At 41.4% G+C, this 20000-nt stretch overlaps 1 protein-coding gene across 4 annotated transcripts in view; it reads right to left on the bottom strand.

Moving 5' to 3' along the window:
- SPECC1 (sperm antigen with calponin homology and coiled-coil domains 1) overlaps positions 1-20000 on the bottom strand; it is a 375500-nt gene that overhangs the window by 76162 nt on the left and 279338 nt on the right. For all 4 annotated transcript variants that reach the window (XM_044283769.1, XM_044283770.1, XM_044283771.1 and 1 more), the window contains one exon: positions 8768-8834. In XM_044283769.1, the coding sequence (XP_044139704.1) occupies positions 8768-8834 (67 nt within the window). The remainder of the gene's footprint in view (positions 1-8767; positions 8835-20000) is intronic.

Raw genomic sequence — 20000 nt, forward strand, 5'->3', positions numbered from 1 at the left:
AGAAGGACAGAAGATATCTACAAACGGGGGAGATGGCTCGCACTCTGTAGCTTTGACCAAGCCACTTTGAGCTATATTCAGGGTGACTTTCCCGAAGCTCCAGGCAATCTTCCCATCCCTTAGTTCTGGATGAACACTGCAGCCTCTGTTCAGTGTATTACATCACTGCTGTGTTAAATGGGAGGCATACAAAGCAGCCCTTGTATTCCAGGCCAAACATTATTGGGACTCCAGTGGTTTCTATTATTATGTCCTACAGTTGGCAGTAAATGCTGGACACATATTATTGGCTGACATTTATAAAGAAAACACACATCGCCCAGCAGACCTTCAAATGTATTTGAGTATACTGTGGAAATTAAACTGCTGATAGTGGATAGAGTAACATAATACTATATCTTGATAAAATTAAATAAAAGCTAATAAAAATTGTCAAGAATCAAATATATTAGCCCCTTAATAATCACCTACTGTCTTTTGTTGGCACTGTTGGAGAGGGAGCAGACCACTTCTGTGACCGTTCCTGCTCTACAAATTAACTGTATCTAATAGCGCCAATTCTAATCGAGGCCTTTTGCTCTACAGCCAGGATCGGAGGTGGCTCTAATCCCAAATGTTAACCTTTTGATTGCCCCAGTCTGTGACCACGTCATGATCAAAGGGTATTTTCCCCCTGAATTGTGCCCCAGTGATCTGATCAGAGGTTGGGTAAGACGTCTCCAGGACCTAGAAAGGACTCCAGGACTGCAAGTACAGTAATCCTGCTGTTAGAGCGCGCTATTTTTGCCCTAATGATAGCCTGTGCCATATTTTATAAGCATAAAATAATTTTGTAAATCCATTAGGTATACACACAACCAAAATAACCCAAAATATCTCATGTAACAGGTTATTCAGTGTGAAAATATGTACAGTGTAAACGATAACAAAAGCAATGTCAAAAATTGCTTCTTCTATATCTGCAATGCAAAAATGTATATACCGTAAACTACAAAGTAAAATATACACAAAGAGTTATTTCCAAGGGAAAGACCATATTTAAACTTTACTATTTTCACTTGTCATATTCCAAGGCCTGGTAAAAAGTCAGCCTTTGACTCATAGGGAGCCACTTCCAGAAGGTGGTGATGAGATGATTATTTTTCCCTGGGAGACAACTCTTTGCATATTATTTTTTTCCCCATGGAGTATTGCTAAAAAAGTCCCCATACGTAGCTGGTCTCGCACCCTGCCTAGCCAAATAAAATGCAATTTCTCCTGCATAAAACTAGGTCGTGTCCATGAAAAAAAAAGTTATGGCTGCTAAAACATGGACACGCAAATATTTATAAAAAAAATAGCGATATCTCCCTCTAAAAAAAAAAAATTGGGGGACTACATACCGTTGTGCTATTTATTTGTTTACACTGGAGAGCAATGCTTTTTACAATGAAATAGTTAAAATAATATTACACCAAATTTATATTCAATTCAAGGGATAACCCCTTTAAATGAAGCTGCAAATTTGTGGCTGCTGTAAAGTACTGTATTTTATTGCCCTACATAAATTTCTCTTATATGACAATGTTATTGAAAATGTTCCCTTTACCCCCAAAATATTGACACAGCCGCTTTCAAATATTTAATAACCTTTGGATGCACTGTGATATGATCCTTTGAAATGATATGCACTTTATTGGAATTTTATGATATATATATGCACTTGACATTTTATTCTGTTTGTAAATATTGATTTCACAGATAATTATGATGACTGATTTTTATTAAGTGTTGCTGCTGTCTAATTATGTACTTCCTATATATGTGACATTATATATTGGGGCAGGTTTACTTGTAGTGTTGTACTCTGATCCAGGGCTGTGTAGTTGGTAAGCCTATGTTTTGACACCAACCCAGACTCCTGCTGCTTCATAAATGGCCAATCATTTAGTAATAAATTTACTGTAGAAACAATGGTAACATCAGGCTTTTTCTTACCATTATGTAAGTAATTGAGCTACTTAAAGGGGTTGTCCCACTTCATAAAATAGCTTTTATCTAATCTATTTACCCCCAAACAACAAATCTTCCTATTCATGTTATAAACCAAAAGCTACCTTTCCTGCAAAAAATCATGAAAAGCGATTCCTTTGTTGTTTTCTGTCTCCCTGGGATACGGCCACTTTCCTCCGGCCGAATCGCTGTGCCGCGCCTGCGCACAACGGCCCTACAAATTATCGTGCCGCCTCTCCCTTCCTCTGAGTACTCGCACGTTCGCGCATGCGCTGTTTATCCCGTGTGTCGGAGATAGCGCAGCGCATGCGCGAACATCCGAACAGTTCGGGCGAGTCTGCGGAGCGAGAGGACGGACGTCGGAGGCTCTGGATATTTCATAAAAGGTAAGTATAAGATCTAGTGGCCCACTCACCACCGAATATTGAGTATTGGACAATAAAGGGGGCATTTTTAGTGACACTGTGGGCAACAATATAGGGTTTTTAGTGACACTGGGGGCAACTATCAGAATTTTAGGGACACAGGGGGCAACTCTATGAATTCTAGGGACACTGGGGGCAACAATATAGGGTTTTTAGTGACACTGGGGGCAACTATCTGAATTTTAGGAACACAGGGGGCAACTCTGAATTCTAGGGACACTGGGGGCAACAATATAGGGTTTTTAGTGACACTGGGGGGCAACTATCTGAATTTTAGGGACACAGGGGGCAACTATATGAATTCTAGGGACACTGGGGGCAACAATATCGGAATTTTTGTGACACTGGGGGCAACTATATGATCAATATATGTCATATAAAGAATGGTGGAGAGATATTACAGGTGTAGGACTGAAATAAAATGGATATGTAGCAGAGCTAGGTATGCGCTGGTACATTCTCAGTGATTGGTGAGGTGGGGATTATCAATATATGTCATATAAAGAATGGTGGAGAGATATTACAGGTGTAGGACTGACATAACAGGGATATGTAGCAGAGCTAGGTATGCGCTGGTACATTCTCAGTGATTGGTGAGGTGGGGATTATCAATATATGTCATATAAAGAATGGTGAAGAGATAGGGTAATACACTGATATGTGGCCGAGTTCCATATAAGCTGGGTAATAGGTTAGTGATAATATCAGACACCGGGAAAGCTGGGTAATAAGTCTATAAGACTTATTACCCAGCTTTCCCGGTATCAGATATTATCACTGACTTATTACCCAGCTTTCCCGGTATCAGATATTATCACTGACTTATTACCCAGCTTTCCCGGTGTACAATATTATCACTGACTTATTACCCAGCTTTCCCGGTGTACAATAATATTGTACACCGGGAAAGCTGGGTAATAAGTCAGTGATAATATTGTACACCGGGAAAGCTGGGTAATAAGTCAGTGATAATATCTGATACCGGGAAAGCTGGGTAATAAGTCAGTGATAATATTGTACACCGGGAAAGCTGGGTAATAAGTCTGTAATAATATTGTACACCGGGAAAGCTGGGTAATAAGTCAGTGAATATATCTATCTATATCTAGCACAGATCATATGGCTACTAGCTAACATGCATTTGGGCTGTAGTGATTTATTGTTTTTGCTGCACAGAATGGGTTTGTAACACAGGTTTTATGTGTAAAAGTGTATTAGAATGCAGGACAGCCACAAGTTACTCCATTAGTTCACTAGCATTGGTCAGTGGTCACTGAGTGATTCCCCAGCAGGGGGATGGGCTTTACATACTCTGCAGGCTCCATGTGGATGACTCATCCACATGAACGAGCAAGGACTGAGCTCTGAGGGTGAGTCATGAGGGGGCGTGGCCTTCACTCAACTGCCTGAGAACCAGGAAGTTATCAGGACATTTACTGCTGGTAAGATTGAAACAGCAAAGTGGGACAACCCCTTTAAATGGAACTTAAACCATATATATTGGAATACAATTTCTAAATCCCTGTAAGTAAATATGCAGGGCAGTATGCATGTATTAACTGGAAAACACTGTTATACACTTCATAATTTTAAGAAATTTATAAATTTGTCCTCAGAAAAAGTCAGAAAAGCTACAAATGTATGTCCTGGAAAAGCAGAGAATTTAGAAGTGAAATCTAAATGGGAATAAACATGTAAAGAAACATGTAAAAAAGTGGAGCTGCGATATTCATTACTTCCATAAAAGGGTTGTCTGGGAATAATTACTTATCACTGTTATCACACAGTGATAGAGGAGAACACAGGAGAGGTGAGAACTGATCTATCACCACTAGAACCCCCTGCTTATCGCTGTTTATAATGTAAGGGGCAGGAGGAAACACAGGAGAGGTGAGAAATGATTATCTATCACTTCTAGAACCCCCTGCTTATTGCCGTTTATAGTATAAGGGTCAGAGGAGAACACATGAGAGGGGAGAACTGATTATCTATCACCACTAGAATCCCTTGCTTATCACTGTTTATAGTATAAGAGGCAGGAGGGAACGCAGGAGAGGTGAGCACCGATTATCACTACTAGAACATCATGCTTATCACTATTCACAGTATTAGAGACAGGAGAGGTGAGAACTGATTATCTATCACTACTAGAATCCCCTGCTTATCGCTATGTATAGTATAAGAGGCAGGAGAGAGCACAGGAGAGGTGAAAACTGATTATCTATCACCACTAGGACACTCTGCTTATCACTGTTTATAGTGTAAGGGACAGTGGAGAACACAGAGAGGTGAGAACTGATTTCCTATCACCACTAGAACACTTTGCTTATCACAGATTTTTATAAGTAAGGACCTTATAGAAAATAAAATATATTTATATTTAAAGAGTTTGGCTACTTTCTGGTTACTGTTAACCAATGTGCTTGTAAGATGACTGTATGACACTAATGACATTTTGCCCCATTTTCTATATTGTTTAAGGCATGCACTACTTTTTTGTGGTGCAGAGGCATGGACAGAAAGCCCACGGAAGCACTCCGTAGCGCTTCCGATCCATGCCTCCATTCCGCACCGCACCTCCCAGATTGTGGACCCATTCAAGTGAATGGGGTCTGCATCCGTGACGCAGGGTGCACACGGCCAGTGCCCGTGTATTGCGGACCCGCTGTATGCAGGCCACCATACGGCCACAACTGGGCATGTGCCATGTGCATGAGCCCTAACATACACAAAACTAGCTAATGAGGCAGGAATATGAATCACAGGTGACTGTGGCCAGCAGCTGCCTTTTTAAATAACCCGCCCTTGGGAAGCATATGACGCTGTTGCTGAGCCTAATCCTTGCTCCCCGCTAGGACGACCAGACCCACTGTAAGTGGGACGAGTTGCAGCTTTCATTGGTGCAATTTTGGTGTACATACACCTGGGCGATTGCTTTTTAATGTGTTTTTCAGCAGTAGAATCATCATAAAAACATGTTGTTCATTCTAGGGGATAAAAAAAAAATTATAATTTTATTGTATGGGTCATTATGGATGTGGAGATTCCAATACTACTCTATTATTGTGCATTATGTCAGTTACTGTAAAAATCGACAATGCGTATTTAACCCTGCCAAGGGGCTGTACATGGCAGGTCGAACTTCAATTGTTAGGCAGATGACCATAGCAACCCCTCAGGACCAGGCAGTTGCATCTTTAACAACTTATATGCCGAGGTAAACATTAACAATGGTCATTTACAAGGTTAAACTTCTGGGACAGGAGTTATCTCCAATAATAGCAGTGAAAGCTGGTTGCCAGCTATATAATACAAATTACCCCTTCCCCTCCTTCTAGTAACTCTGAACTTCCTAAGAGGGTATATGAAAACTGGATTACAGGACTAGACAAGCTCCTTTAAGGTATGGCCTGCTTAGTGGGTAACCATGGGGCCCCATAGCAAAAGTTGGAATTGGACTCCATTCCACAATGACTTCTTTCAACAGCTTTTTCGGAAAAGCTTAGTCTACTTTCACACTCGCGTTTGGTGCGGATCCCTCATGGATCTGCACAAACGCATCCGTTCAGAACGGATCCATTTGTATTATCTTTAACATAGCCAAGACGGATCCATCTTGAACACCATTGAGTATTGTGCCATATTGTGTCAGTGAAAACGGGTCCGTCCCCATTGACTTACATTGTGTGTCAGGACAGATCCGTTTGGCTCAGTTTTGTCAGATGGACACCAAAACGCTGCTTGCGCGGAATGGAGGCGGAACGGAGGCAAACTGATGCATTCTGAGCGGATCCTTTTCCATTCAGAATGCATTAGGGACAAACTGATCCGTTTTGGACCGTTTGTGAGAACCCTGAACGGATCTCACAAACGGAATTCAAAACGCCAGTGTGAAAGTAGCCTTATATTTGATCTCCCTAATGCACAGGACTAATACACAGTGATGTATTAATAGTGGAATAATAAGTGGTGTCACAGTACAGGGATGTTACAACCCTGAAATTAAACAGTGTTGACACATGCAAGTATGATGCACATATGATGTCACAGTACAGGAGTAATGTAGTCATGTCACAAAACAAAAAAAATGCTAAAATTATTGGTGAACAGAAGAAAAATACAAACAGCAAAAATAAACATGACGCCATTGAAAAATTTAGAATGGGGCCATATCAAAATTTCTATGGCACAATATATACATTTTACAACTAACTGTACCTTATGTTTGAGTGGATATGGACTCTCAGTTGTTGCAACCCACAGCAGCTGCCGTGCCCGTTACCCTGGTAGTTACACCCATGAACCACACTAGAGGCAATTTATGCAGCCCCCTGTGCTAGAAAAATGGCGTAAAAAAATATTAGTAAATATGTCCGAATGTGTAACTGTTTTGAGAGGAGGCACTAAGGGGCAGCACTATTGTGAAGGGTTGCACTAAGGTGGCAGCACTGTTGTAAGGGGTTGCACTAAGGAGGAAGCACTGTCTGTGAGGGAGCACTAAGTGGGCAGCACTATTGTGGGGGAGCACCAAGTGGGCAGCACTATTGTGGGGGGGTTACACTAAAGGGGCAGCACTATTGTGAGGAGGCACTTAGGTGCCCCCTCATTAGTTTTGCCCCTATCAGTGCAGTACGCAGCCCTGCAGGGTGAGGCGAATGGTGAGGTCACAGGGGTAGTTACTAACCGAGGGTGATTTTGGTACTCACAGTTTTTATATACCCTGGGCAGGCGTACAGCTGTGATGGACAGGCTGGCACAGGGATCCACTGGGGCACTCTCTATGTATTGGGACCAGGCCGGGTGGTAGGTGAGGTGCCCTGGGTGTTGCAGGTTTAATGTGCCGGTGGCAAGGTCCCTTTAAGTTCGTGACGCCAGTGCCGGTAACGCTGGCACACCGATTTATTGTAGTAATAATTGAGGAACACGAGTTGCAGTGAACCAGAACTTCCTTTTACTGAACAGTTTTACTATTTACAGTCTTTAGTCAGTTCCACATGTAAAAGGTTGTAACAGGCAGGCTTTATATAAAATGGCAGGCAAAATCCTTGCAAGATACTCAGAGGAAATAACACTTACAGATCAGGCTGTATTTTTCCTCAGTTCCTGTCTGGCTTTCTCCAAGGTCTGTATGCCCTATTGCTGGCGTTATCCTTGGGTAGGGAAACCTTCCTCTGGTATATGTCTCCTTGCTGTAGAATATCCTTCTGCCCTTCAGCTCTCTGTTTGGCAGGGGATAAACTTGGCTCTGCTCTGTACTTTCATAGAAACTTGATTTCTCAGGAGGCAAACTCTTCCCCTGGATGCAAACTAGGAACCTGGGCTATCTAGCTGCATGTTGGAACTGATCATCTTTCCCTTCTCTTTAGCTAAAGTGCTAGCTTAACTCCCTTCTAGACTGACCCTTTCCTGTCCTGAACCTGACAATATATACTAGGGGTTCCCTAACTCCCTCTACTGTCTAGGAGGAGGAACTACCCCTAACAGGCCTGATACAGGAGATAACAGGAAAAACACATAAAAACATCATATAAAATACAATGACCCTGTTCCACAAAAGGTGGGGAACAACGTGGCCCAATTGACCCTTGTGTAGTGCCCACATTTACCTAGTGGGACACTACATCAGCATAACTACTGTGGGGGGAAACCAAAGGAGCATCTCTCTACTGTAAAGTATATGAAAGGAAAGCGGGAGGCCCATTTTTATGTGCACTGGGCCCACCCATGTGTTAAACTATGCTAAATACAGTCAGAGATCTATGTATATATCACACTGTTATGGCAGTTGCAGCAACAAAGTTCAATTTTTGGGGACCAATTTGTAACAGTAGAATTAATACATTGCAAAGTCAGAGCATTGCTGTTGTATACTATTTACTAACATTTCCCTTGAAAAATGACTGAGCTATACGTCTAATTATATGCTCTATATTATACTGTACGTGGGAAAGCACATGTACAACCAAGTGACATACCCTGACTCTATAGAAGCTGCATCCAGATCGCTTACTGACATGGAAAAAGATTTAAGATAACGCAAAATACATAAGAGGAAGCCCGGCAAAATACATAGCTATGGGATACTGCAACAATGCACCCCAGCCTACTGACAATAATTCCTATTGAGCTGTATGAATGCTCTCTCAGAATAGACACATCCGGACTTCACAAATACTTTCAGATTTTCTCTTATTGAGCCAGTTTTAAAAATAGAATCTGGACAGCGTCCCAGGCACGCACATCTTGACAGCTCCAGAAAAGGACGACCATTTGGACACAGTTCAAGTCATTGTAAAGCATGGAGTGTTCCCTTCTATGATTACTAAACAGACACATTGGCAGCGCGTTACCTGAAAAATCTAATTGCTTCTCTGTGTCTTTGCTCGAAAGCTTTGCGATGCTGGAGGCCGAGAGTCTCTGTAATGCAAGCAAATTATATATGCAGCATATTACTAAAACGTAGCCAAACAAATTACATAAAAATGCAATTCACATAAATATAATACACTCTGAATTTCCAAAAATGACAAAGCTAAATATCCATAGCAAAACTTCTCATCTGTATTCAATCTGTTCACATTTTACGTTTCATGTACTTCCAGCATAATGTATATACATCTCAATAATACAAAAAGAACTAAATAATTTATATAAATAGGGAAATAATACAAAGATATTAAGTGCTTTGTATTGCTTATGCGTGCTATGCTAGAAGTCAGTCCCCAAGGACAGATTTCGTAGGCTAACTGGAACAGCCTCTTTGCCTCACATTTAATAATGTGATTGCGCCTACAATGTGGGACTAAATGTGCCAACATTTGGCATATTTCTGGAACAAAATGATGCATCGTTTTAAAATATTTATGAAGCAAATGTAGCAAAAAGCATAAACTTGCCTTGCTCAATGAGGGTGTGTGGCTTAGTGAGAAGAGGTGTGGCTTTTTGGGGAAAGGGCGTGGTCTGAAAGGCAACAATCTACACCAAAATTGCATCAAGATTTTGGTACAAAATTCTGTCGCAAAGTAAGCCAAGCAATAGATGCTATAAAGTTGGACCAATGTGTCTAGCCCTGAACCAAATTTATCATCCAACCTAAGTTAAGATAAATTTGGAACATCTTCAAACTTTTTAAAGTGGTATTCCAGTTACTATAAGTTATCCCCTAATGATAACTTATGAACGAGGGCCCCGTACCCCTGAAGTCAGAAATGATTGTGGCCACTGCATTTAGCTCTATGGGAATTGCGTAGATAGCGGAGCGCTGTACTCTATCTCCGGAACTCCCATAGAAATGAATGGAGCGCCACACCATGTGCGACTGGCCGCTCCATTCATTTCCATTCATTTCAGGGGGGCTGCAGAGAAGACAGTGCCCCACAGTGATCGGTGGGGGTCCCAGTGGTAGGACTCCCACCAATCTTTTCTCTCGTATCCCATGGATAGGGGATAACTTCTAACAACCAGAATACCCCTTTAACTTTACACAGTCTACTTTTAGACAGGATTGGTAAATCAGCTCCCTTGTCTGCATACTGTACCACACAAGAGTACTGGAGGTCTATAAACAAGAAATATTTTAAAATCCACAGTATGCCCTATATTCCATGGTGATTTTCTACACTGTGTACTGTAAATTTCTGTGAAAGCCACACTATGACAACTGAACATGCCCTTAAGACCCCCATACACATTAGTGTATTGCCGGCTGAACCTGCCGAGAACGACGGGTTCAGCAGACAGTATCATGTGTATGGGGAGCTTCCGACTCTCCCCTGACAGCTGATGTTGGGTGAGAGAAGGATAGGGTGAAGTGAATATTTTCGCCTGATCATTTTATTCTCCCAGAAGATAAGCCACCTCTAGAAGTGTCTATACATATACATGTTCGGCCCGCCGAACAAAATAATGAGTTTTAAAGGTTTTCCATGTCACAATCTTTATTTAAAAAACATGAACGTTCATTTCACGGACCTGGTCATACACATTTTAGTCCAAACTGGCCCTACTCGTTCAATGAAAATGGGCGATGGACAAAACGTCTTTCTGGGAACACTCTTTCGAAGAAAGATTGTTCATCCATGGACGACCTTTCTTTGAATGAAAGATCATTCGTCTATTGGATAAAAATTTCTAGACACAGATGACTTATTTTGAGACAATCATCATTCAGCAAAAACAAATGTTCGTTGTTAAATTTCACCTGACGAACAATCATTTTGGTTAAAATTGTGTATTTTGGGACTAATGTGCATGACCATCTTCAGACAGATTTTCTGAGGAGTAGGAAAGTTTCTAAACCTATACAGAGAACCTGTAGACAGAGAAAGGGAACATGCAGGCTGCTGGAAAGATGACACTGTCCCCTAATAAGATATACAGTATTACAAAGTTGCATATATACACATCCACTACTGATATACGGTATGAAGAAAAATAACATTTTAAATCATCGTATGTCTATAGTTTATCAAACATTGGAGACACTTTTGAAGGTTTGTATTCTGGTCCAATTCTGTGTTACACAAAAAGATGACATTGATATATTTATTTGGCAACATACATAATCATGGGATGATGGGAACAATGTCCAGACATAGCTGTCGACACTATAAGCTAATTTCCTGAGCCAGGATATCGAAGCCTGTGATGCTGGATATGGTCCTGCGGAACCATACAACATATGTCATAGCTAATCAGGTCCAATAAATATTAATCACTGCTGCAACATGAACTTAACAAATAACTTACAGAAAAATATCTGCTCTAAGCCTAATTAAATACTACTAGGGTAATATTTGGGTTCTTGGATGGAGTCTGATCTAGTTCCAGAATTTCTTTATAAAAAAAATACACTTGGAATAGGACATGGAAAAACGAAATCTAATGATGATAAAAGTGAAAACAGTTTAATAGAAAAGGCTCACAATAGAAAAAAAATGGACAACGTGGGGTTCTCCACCTGTTTGGACCACCCGCTGTCCAAAAAAAGGGGGCTAAAGAGCCAGAGAATATATATAAATCAGGCAGGCACACCCCCTTCTGACATCGCAGGAACAACAATCCACAGGAACCAAATATATTAAATAGATAAAAATACTTTAATAAAAAATTTGGTCTAGTACATATATTTTAAAACAAACTAAAAATTAATCCATCTAAAAACATGGATAACGAAATGCCCCCTTTTTCAAAAAATGCCCAAATTGCGATAGTATACCACTCAATTAGTATCACTCAAATGATAAAAATAAATTTGTACATAACAGACAACCATGAAGTAGTAGTTATGAGTATTACTTATTGGGTATACGGCAATTAGTACGTAGTACACACTATGCGGACTATTGTCCAAAGTAGTTGGTTTCTAATGCCGAGTTTGGATATTGCCCCATACAAATCCTCTGTGGTTGAGTGCACAATATCAATGTGGCCAAATATATTCCCTCCAGATATAAGTAACAAATAACCAAGTGTCCAGAGTATTCCGTGCTTAACAATCCACATATAAGTGACAAGAAGCAAATGTCCAGAATAATCTGTACTTCTCAATGAAGGATAGACACGCAGGCTACACAGCGTTAGTTGAAGCAGTTAGTAGTAGTCTAAACTAATGGTAGATATTAGTAGATGTTGTTAGAACAGTTGGTGATCATATAGATTAATAGTGAGCATAAGTCTTTTCTGTCATGACATATCTGTTATCAATATGGCAGAGTGAATCCCTCTGCATGTGCAAATGATATTTATTCCAAAGCTTTATACTGTGCTGTATGCGGGCGTCTCTTGTTTTCTGTGCGCTATCTTAGTGGGTCACGTGATCGCAGATGCCCGCATACAGTACAGCCGGCTGGCGGCTACTTTACATGAGCCACACCACGTTTTGATGTGCGGTAAGAGCCTCAGTTGAGGCGTTTTAAGTCCTACATTGGAGTATACCCACACAGTATAAAGCTTGTTTTTAGATGGATTTATTTTTAGTTTGTTTTAGAATATATGTACTAGAAAAAATTTTTTATCAAATTATTTTTATCTATTTAATATATTTGGTTCCCTGTGGATTGTTGTTCCTGCGATATCAGAAGGGGGTGTGCCTGACTGATTTATATATAATGACTAGCTGAAGGACCCGGCTTCGCTCAGTTATATTTAATCTATTTCATTTAATGTTTGTGTGTGTCGTTAAAAGATATCAACACTATCCACTATAACAGTGACATCCTCAGCACCCCCCCCCCCCACAAAACAGTGTCCTCCACAGCCCCCCACCCCTTAACACCGACCCCCCCCCCCCCCACAGTGCCCCGTCCCTTAAAATTGGACCTCCACAGCAGCCCAGACCCTTAACTTTGACCTTTAAAGCAGCCTTCCCCTTTAACAGTGACTTTCACAGCATACCACTCCCTTGACAGTGACCTCCACAGGGACCCGCCCCCTTATCAGTGGCCTTTACTGGATCGGAGGGGTGTTCTTTTGAACAGCTTACTCTAAGACAGATCGGGACGTGGCTTCGCGTGACCTAGAAGTTGATTTTTAACCTAATGTTTTTAATCCCTGTCGGCTGAGGAGTGGAAGGGTGCGTGACCTAACCAGATCAGGGGCGTGGCTTAGCAGGACCTGGGGGCGGGGTTTTAAGTTTGTCTTTTGAGGGTGGGCACATTGTGGCAGGGGGCGCGTCTGGGCTCCTTCCTGCAAGAGTGACGCCCCTCTGGGCACCTTACTGGCTCATTTGCATTTCAAATAAACTGGATTTTCAGAGGATAAAAACATCTATTGCTGGAACAATCAACATCTTGAAATAAGGTACTATAAGTGCTATTAGGCCATGGCTTTATTTCAATAGCAATTACCCTTGTGACAGATTTCCTTTAAAGCTCTCCTACAGCAGTGAAGATAAATGGCTGGGTTGTTATGGAAACCTGGAGTAAAACTGTATGTGGAGGCTGGAGGACCTGCGAGCTTCTATTGGCTGATAAGGGTCATGTGACCAAGCTTCTATTGGCTAATGCATTTTTTTTTTTTATTAGTCATGGGATAACCCCTTTAAGTTCACAGTCGCATGAAATAGAGATTTGGCTGCATCCATTTCAAAGTACTTATATGTCACTCCTTAAAAGGGGTTGTGTAAGAGTGGAGGCTTTTTGGCAACCCCCCTTCCTCCTCTTTTCTGCCAGACCTGCAAAAGGAAAATGACTTACCTGCTTCATGGTGCCGGCTCCTCACTCTTTCTGCTGCAGGTCTGGGCTCCATTGATGCTAATAGCCGGTTTGATATCACACCCTGTGATTGGCTGCGGGGATGTCAAACCAGATGTTGACATCAATGGAGCCCAGCAGAGGAGTCCAGTCCTGCAGCAGAAGGAGCGTGGAACCAGCTTCGGGAAGCCGGTAAGTAATCTTTCCTTTGCAGGTCCGGCAGAATGGGGGAGGGCTTGACAAATACTTCCCATTCTTGCACAACTCGTTTAAATATCTAAAACATTTCAACTTGATGCTCGTGTTGGATGAGTAAAAACAAAAAGGCTTTTTTTCATCGTCTTTTTAGCTAATGTTTTCCTAAGAACTTGACAAAACATCTTAAAAATACCCAGACCATTCCCCTCACTCCATTGCAGTTTGGTGATTTAAGTCCTCTCCCACAAAGCTGGAATTTGTCACAAAGGCATCCAAAACATGACATCATCTCACTTCATTCACATGGTGAGACACAATCAATGCCTGCACGTCTCTCCACCCGAATCTCCTTCCATTATTTCTCTTCTTAATGAGCTGAGAGGATTCATTATCTGATAGCTGTGAAAATGGTCAGCTCGCTTTCCTTTCTGGCACTGGAAGTGTTCAACAGTGACAGGACAACCCATTTTCCTACTTCAACAATTCTCACTCAAAATTGCATCCATAAAAAGGGTGCAACTTAAAAGAGCTACATTTTCCTTCCTTTGTGTATTGTAAATAGCTTAATTATGTATGTGAAACGTTAAGATGTTTTGGTGAATCTAAACTGAGGATTGCATAGTTCCCATTTGTTTTTCTAGAGACACCAGCTGAAGGTGGTTTATTTTCCAAATAGTCCTTGTATATTTTTAATAGAAGAACCTTAGGGTCCATTCACACGTCCGTAGTGTATTGCGGATCCGCAATACACCCGGCCAGAACCCCCATAGAACTGCCTATTCTTGTCCGCAATTGCGGGCAAGAATAGGACATGTTCTATTTTTTTACGGAGCCGCGGACTGGAAGATCCGCACCCGTTCCGCAATTGCGGACCCATTCTACGGACGTGTGAATGGACCCTTACAGTGAGGACAATATAGAAGAATGAAATTACCCACAACTATGATCTCAGAGGACAGGATTTTTCTACTGATCGGTGGGAGTCCATCAGCCGGGATCCCCGCTGATCACCTGTTTGAGAAAGCATTGCGGCCTTCTCGTGGTTTACCAAGCACAGCGCTATACATTGTATCGCGGCTGTGCTTAATATAGCGCTCATTAATGATGATCTGGCAGCATAATACTGCCACCAATTACCCGTTTATCGGGTAATCAGAATCTTTTAGCAGGTTTAAAAATACTCGTTTGTCGGTGGCAGATCGTGCCGTGTAACCACGATCTGCTGCCGGCAAACAGTGATTCGGTATGGGGGCGAAGAGGAGATCGCTGCATGTAATAGCAGTGATCTCCTCCACTAGCGAGTAGGCAATTGTCGGAAAGGAACGCTTCCTTCCCAACAATCGCCTGCTTCCTCTGCAGGTGTAATAGGACCCTTAGGCACCACTTCTTGGTCTATACAGATCACTTTACTAGAGTTATGACCCTTTACACAGGTAGAGAATCGCACTAACGAGCATTCATAGTAACGCTCGTTAGCGATGATCGGGCGGTGTAAATGTACTGCCATTTACCTGATGAACGCACATAATGTTTGAGTACTCCAATCGTTTGTGCGCACGCAAAAGTGATCGTTTACCGGCAGCAGATCGTGCCATGTAAACACGATCTCCTGTTGGCAAACAACAAGTCCTTATGGGGAAGAGTGATGGCATTAGCGATAGCTCCTCCCTATACTGTAAATGTAGCGGTCTCCTCCGCTAGCAATCAGTAGATTGTCGGGAAGGAGTGCTTCCTTCCTGACAATCTAGTGTAGTATTGTCCTGTATAAAGGGACCTTTACCTGCTTATCTGTCATTCTAATCCTGCCTGTAATGATATCATAATAGCAAAAACAAACAATGCAACCGTACTCTGCAAAAGCAAATAATAAAGAAAATACAATAGTGCCATACTCACTGTAGAAAATGTACTAATGCTACGTTATAAATGTGAGATTCTTGGCAAATACATTTTGTACAAAATGATTTGTGCCTGTCCACCACCAGCAAGGCGATCTCTTTAGGACAGGAACCTACACTAAATACTACCTCCGCTGGTGCCATAATGGCCTTTATTAAATTCAGGGAATGCAGGTTCCACAGGCATGCTGAGCCCACACTATATTATACCTCTTTTTATGCCCCAATTTTGTACAAAACATACTTGCCAAGAATCTCACATTCATAACGAGTGCTGTTGCATTGTCTGTTTTTGCATTTGCGCTGCCAGCCATGGCGACGTGCGCCTGCACACTGGGATGTGCTGACTAGCCCCAATTTCCTTCTTTGCAGCCTGCACTGGAGGTGTGGTTGACTCCATATTTCGTGTACTCCTAATTAACCTGTCTGTCCCATAGGCTGATTTTAACTAGTGCAAGTATAAGTCCTCGTTTACACTTGATCAGTGATTTCCATCAGTGATTTGTGAGCCAAAACCAGAAGTGAAGCCTAAAAGGTATAATGCAAAGATCTCACAAATCACTGATGGAAATCACTGACCAAACACTGAAGTGTGAACGAGGCCTAAAGCTGTAGCCTGCTCTCCCTGCATTTATTTATTGGAGGCCGTTTGGCACCAGGAGAGGTAAAATACAGAGTGGGCTCAGCATATATGTGGAGCCTGCATTCCAAGAATTTAATAGAGGCCATTGTGGCACCAAAATTTGTACAATATAGTTTAGGCTCAGAATGCATGTGGAATCTTCACTCCCTGAATTTAATGGAGGCCTCGCCAGTGGCGGACAGGCACAAATAATTTTGTACAAAATTTGTTTGCCAAGAATCACATTTATAATGTAGCATTAGCACATTTTCTATAGTGATTATCGCATGATTGTATTTACTTTATTATTTGCTTTTGCAGAGTATGGTTGCATTGTTTGTTTTTGCTTTTGTGCTTCTAGCTGCACTGGGATGTGCTGACTAACTCCCCTTTTCTTCCCTTGTAATAATATCATCTCTGTGTATAGATAAGACTGGATCCACCATTTACAATAGGTGAATAATATCAAAACTTGATCACAGAGCATGCCTAGAAAACTCTTCCATAAAAGTCAATGAGGTTTCCTCCTGACCATTGTGTCTATGGACCATGTGGCTGTCATAAAGCAATTTTCTTAATGGTTTCTAAATGTTGTTAAGAACAGCTCAGGCAACATGGCCGCCCCTATAATCATGTTTAGGAAAGAGAATAAAGAAATCTGCAATCAGAAGATAAAAACAGATTAGAAGAAAAGAATGTGTTACTATCTGGTTTTAACTAGCAGATAAAATGTTGGTGACACATTTGCTTCAAAGAAAAGTCATCCATTATACCAAAATAGAAAGACTATGACCCAACTACAAACCCAACAAGAGAAGGCCACCAACCAAAACTCCCAGAATGGGTAAGGATGCCATTCATCAGAGAAACACCAAAGACACCAAAGATCCAGAGTGGAGATGGAAGTACAGGTAAATGTCCATTGGACCACTATAAGCCAAGCCCTCTACAGAGTGTAGTTTTATGGAAGAGTGGCCATAAAAAAAGACATTGCTTAAAGAAATATATAATACAACAACTTTGATGTTCGCCTAATAGCATGCGGCAAACTCCCCAAATTCTCTGAGACTAGACTAGAGCTATCTGGCCATATGTTTGGCAAACACTATGCTATTTATGGTCAACACTTCACATCACCCCAAGAATACCATTCCTACAGTGAAGCAATGTAGTGGCACCATCACACTGCGAAGACAGCCAGGTCTTAGTCACTGCTGCCAACATTTTTTTTCTGGACAACTTATTCAAAAATCACAGAAAGCCAACAGTTTTTATGGACAAATTGGAAAACTATAATTAAGATTTAAGATTATAAATGGTCTAGGGCTATAGCTCAGAATAGTGATATGAACTCATTACCAGCATTAAGTGTAACACACCTCAATATTGAAATTGCAACACCAAAGAGGACAAGCCAAAAGGTTATGCAAATCAAGGAAGTAGCAGGTGTCACTGAGATCTGCAAATGATCACATTTTCAAGCATCTAGCTCCCAACTGTGGCATGTACGAGCGGCATAAAAGCCAAATTGAAAGCAAGGTTTTTTTAACCACATGGAACCTCAAAAATTGGAGATGTTTGTGCAGTGGAGTACATAAAGAAGTAAGGGCCCCATAGCAAGGATCAAACCAGGCCCCCCACACAGGACAGAAGCGTTTCTGTCTAAACCCTTTTCAATGACCCTTGGGCCATTTTTCCACTGCCTCATTTGCTAAAAGTTGTTCCTTTAGAGGGTAGAGTCCTGACCAAGTTTTCACCTCCAGTAGAAGAGGAGATAATCCCAACTAAGACTGGGCCCCCTCTTGCCCTGGGCTCCATAGCAGTCGCATGGTCTGCCACTATGGTAGTTACACCCCTGTGTTTGTGTAATGCCTCCTGTTCGTCAACGTGCATGTTATCGCCACTTGCCGCATGAGGTTTTGCTATGTAGCACGATACCACCAGGTGTATAGGCACCCTAAAAGGGTTAAGGGCTTTGCTTATGCATTTTGTGTAGTGATACACGGTTACACAAAGTTTGTCCTGGGTGGGTCACTTTCCATGCAGAGATCATAGTGACTATTTTGGGTAACTAGTGGGGAAATGAGATCATAGTCTTCACTGAGGCAGGAACAATCGTGAAGAATATATGTAATAGGTTGGCACTGTATAATAAGCACTGATAATAATTACAATGGAAAATAAATGAATCTCTCTGGTAGATTAGCATGTGGGAAGAATGGATGTTTTACTGGAATAAACGCATGTTCTACTTTGTACATCAGTCCCAACCGTCACACTGTGATTCACGGCTTCTGCGTACCATCTATTGTTCGTGGAGTGATGTAGCTTCTAGTATAAAGACAGTTTTTGGGTGTGTGAAGCCAAAGGCCAAGGACATTATTTTTACATTTTGCTAAACCTCTCAAAATGGGTTGTATAAAAGCGGAACAGTTACATGAAGGTGGCACGTATCATAGTATAATGTATGAACAATGACGTGATGGGTTTTCAGATACATCAAATCCCTGACATAGCAGTATCACTTGCACATTTCATAGTTGGATCAATTTTAGATTTTTTTTATTTTATTTCCAAATTTGATATTGAGATTATACTACTTAATAATGGAGCCCATTGCAAGTGCAAACACAGATGGCAAAAAGCTTCAAGAATACAACATGGGCTCCTAGTACCTAATTAGCTAAACTAAAGCTACCCCCCACTTAACTTTAAGAATCTACCAGCATTTGTAAGCCATGAAATTCCTTACATGGAATCCAATTCCAAATAGGAAACTATTTTAAGGTGAAATTGGGCCTCCTAGTCTACTGGGACTCTGTGTTGCACGCATGACATGTCTGCCTTTGCATGACTGTGTTCTTGAGACCAACTGTTCAGAAAATGTAAAGGGGTTCTCCAGGAATTACCGTAACAACTGATAATCTATTGCTAGGATATATCATCAATATCAGATTGGCTTGGATCAGACACCCAGCAACCCCCCCCCCCCCCCCTCAATCAGCTGCTTGGAAGTAGATCCAGTGCATGCCCTACACGTCCGTCCATTGTGTAGTGGATCCAGCTGGTTCCTGCAGAGCTGCTCCCATTGAATTAAATGGAAACATCTACTACTACTTAACAGATAATCGGCTAGGGTGCCAGGTGTCGGACTCTTGCCAATCTCCTATTCATGACTTATCCTAGGGATAGGTCATCAATTGTTAAATCATGGATAATTCCTTTAAAGATCCTGAAGATCATATATAAGGAGATAGAAATAGATTGTAACAATCTGCTTACACTGCATGGACACAATTTTTAGATTATCCTCTTACTTGTCATCCAATTGACACTACTACGTCACCGTTCTCAGACATACGTGTTCTCAAGAACGCAATGGGGCTGAGGCAGACTTATATCTGCAACCTTGCAGTTGCACAGGGGCCCAGCAGGATAGGGACCCGAATTTCACCTGAAAGGAAATTTGTCACTAAAATAGATTATTTGTCAGTTGAATCTAGATAGTTACATATATCCTTTTTTCTAATCTGTTTTAGGATTACAGATTTTTTTATTCTAGATACTAAACATGATTATGGGGGCGGCCATCTTGCCTGAGCTGTTTTTAACAGCATTTAGAAAGTGACAGCCACATGAGCCATAGACACAATGGTCAAGAGCTGACCATATT

Source organism: Bufo gargarizans, chromosome 3 (genome assembly GCF_014858855.1).
Source record: "Bufo gargarizans isolate SCDJY-AF-19 chromosome 3, ASM1485885v1, whole genome shotgun sequence".
NCBI classification, from domain to species: Eukaryota; Metazoa; Chordata; class Amphibia; order Anura; family Bufonidae; genus Bufo; species Bufo gargarizans.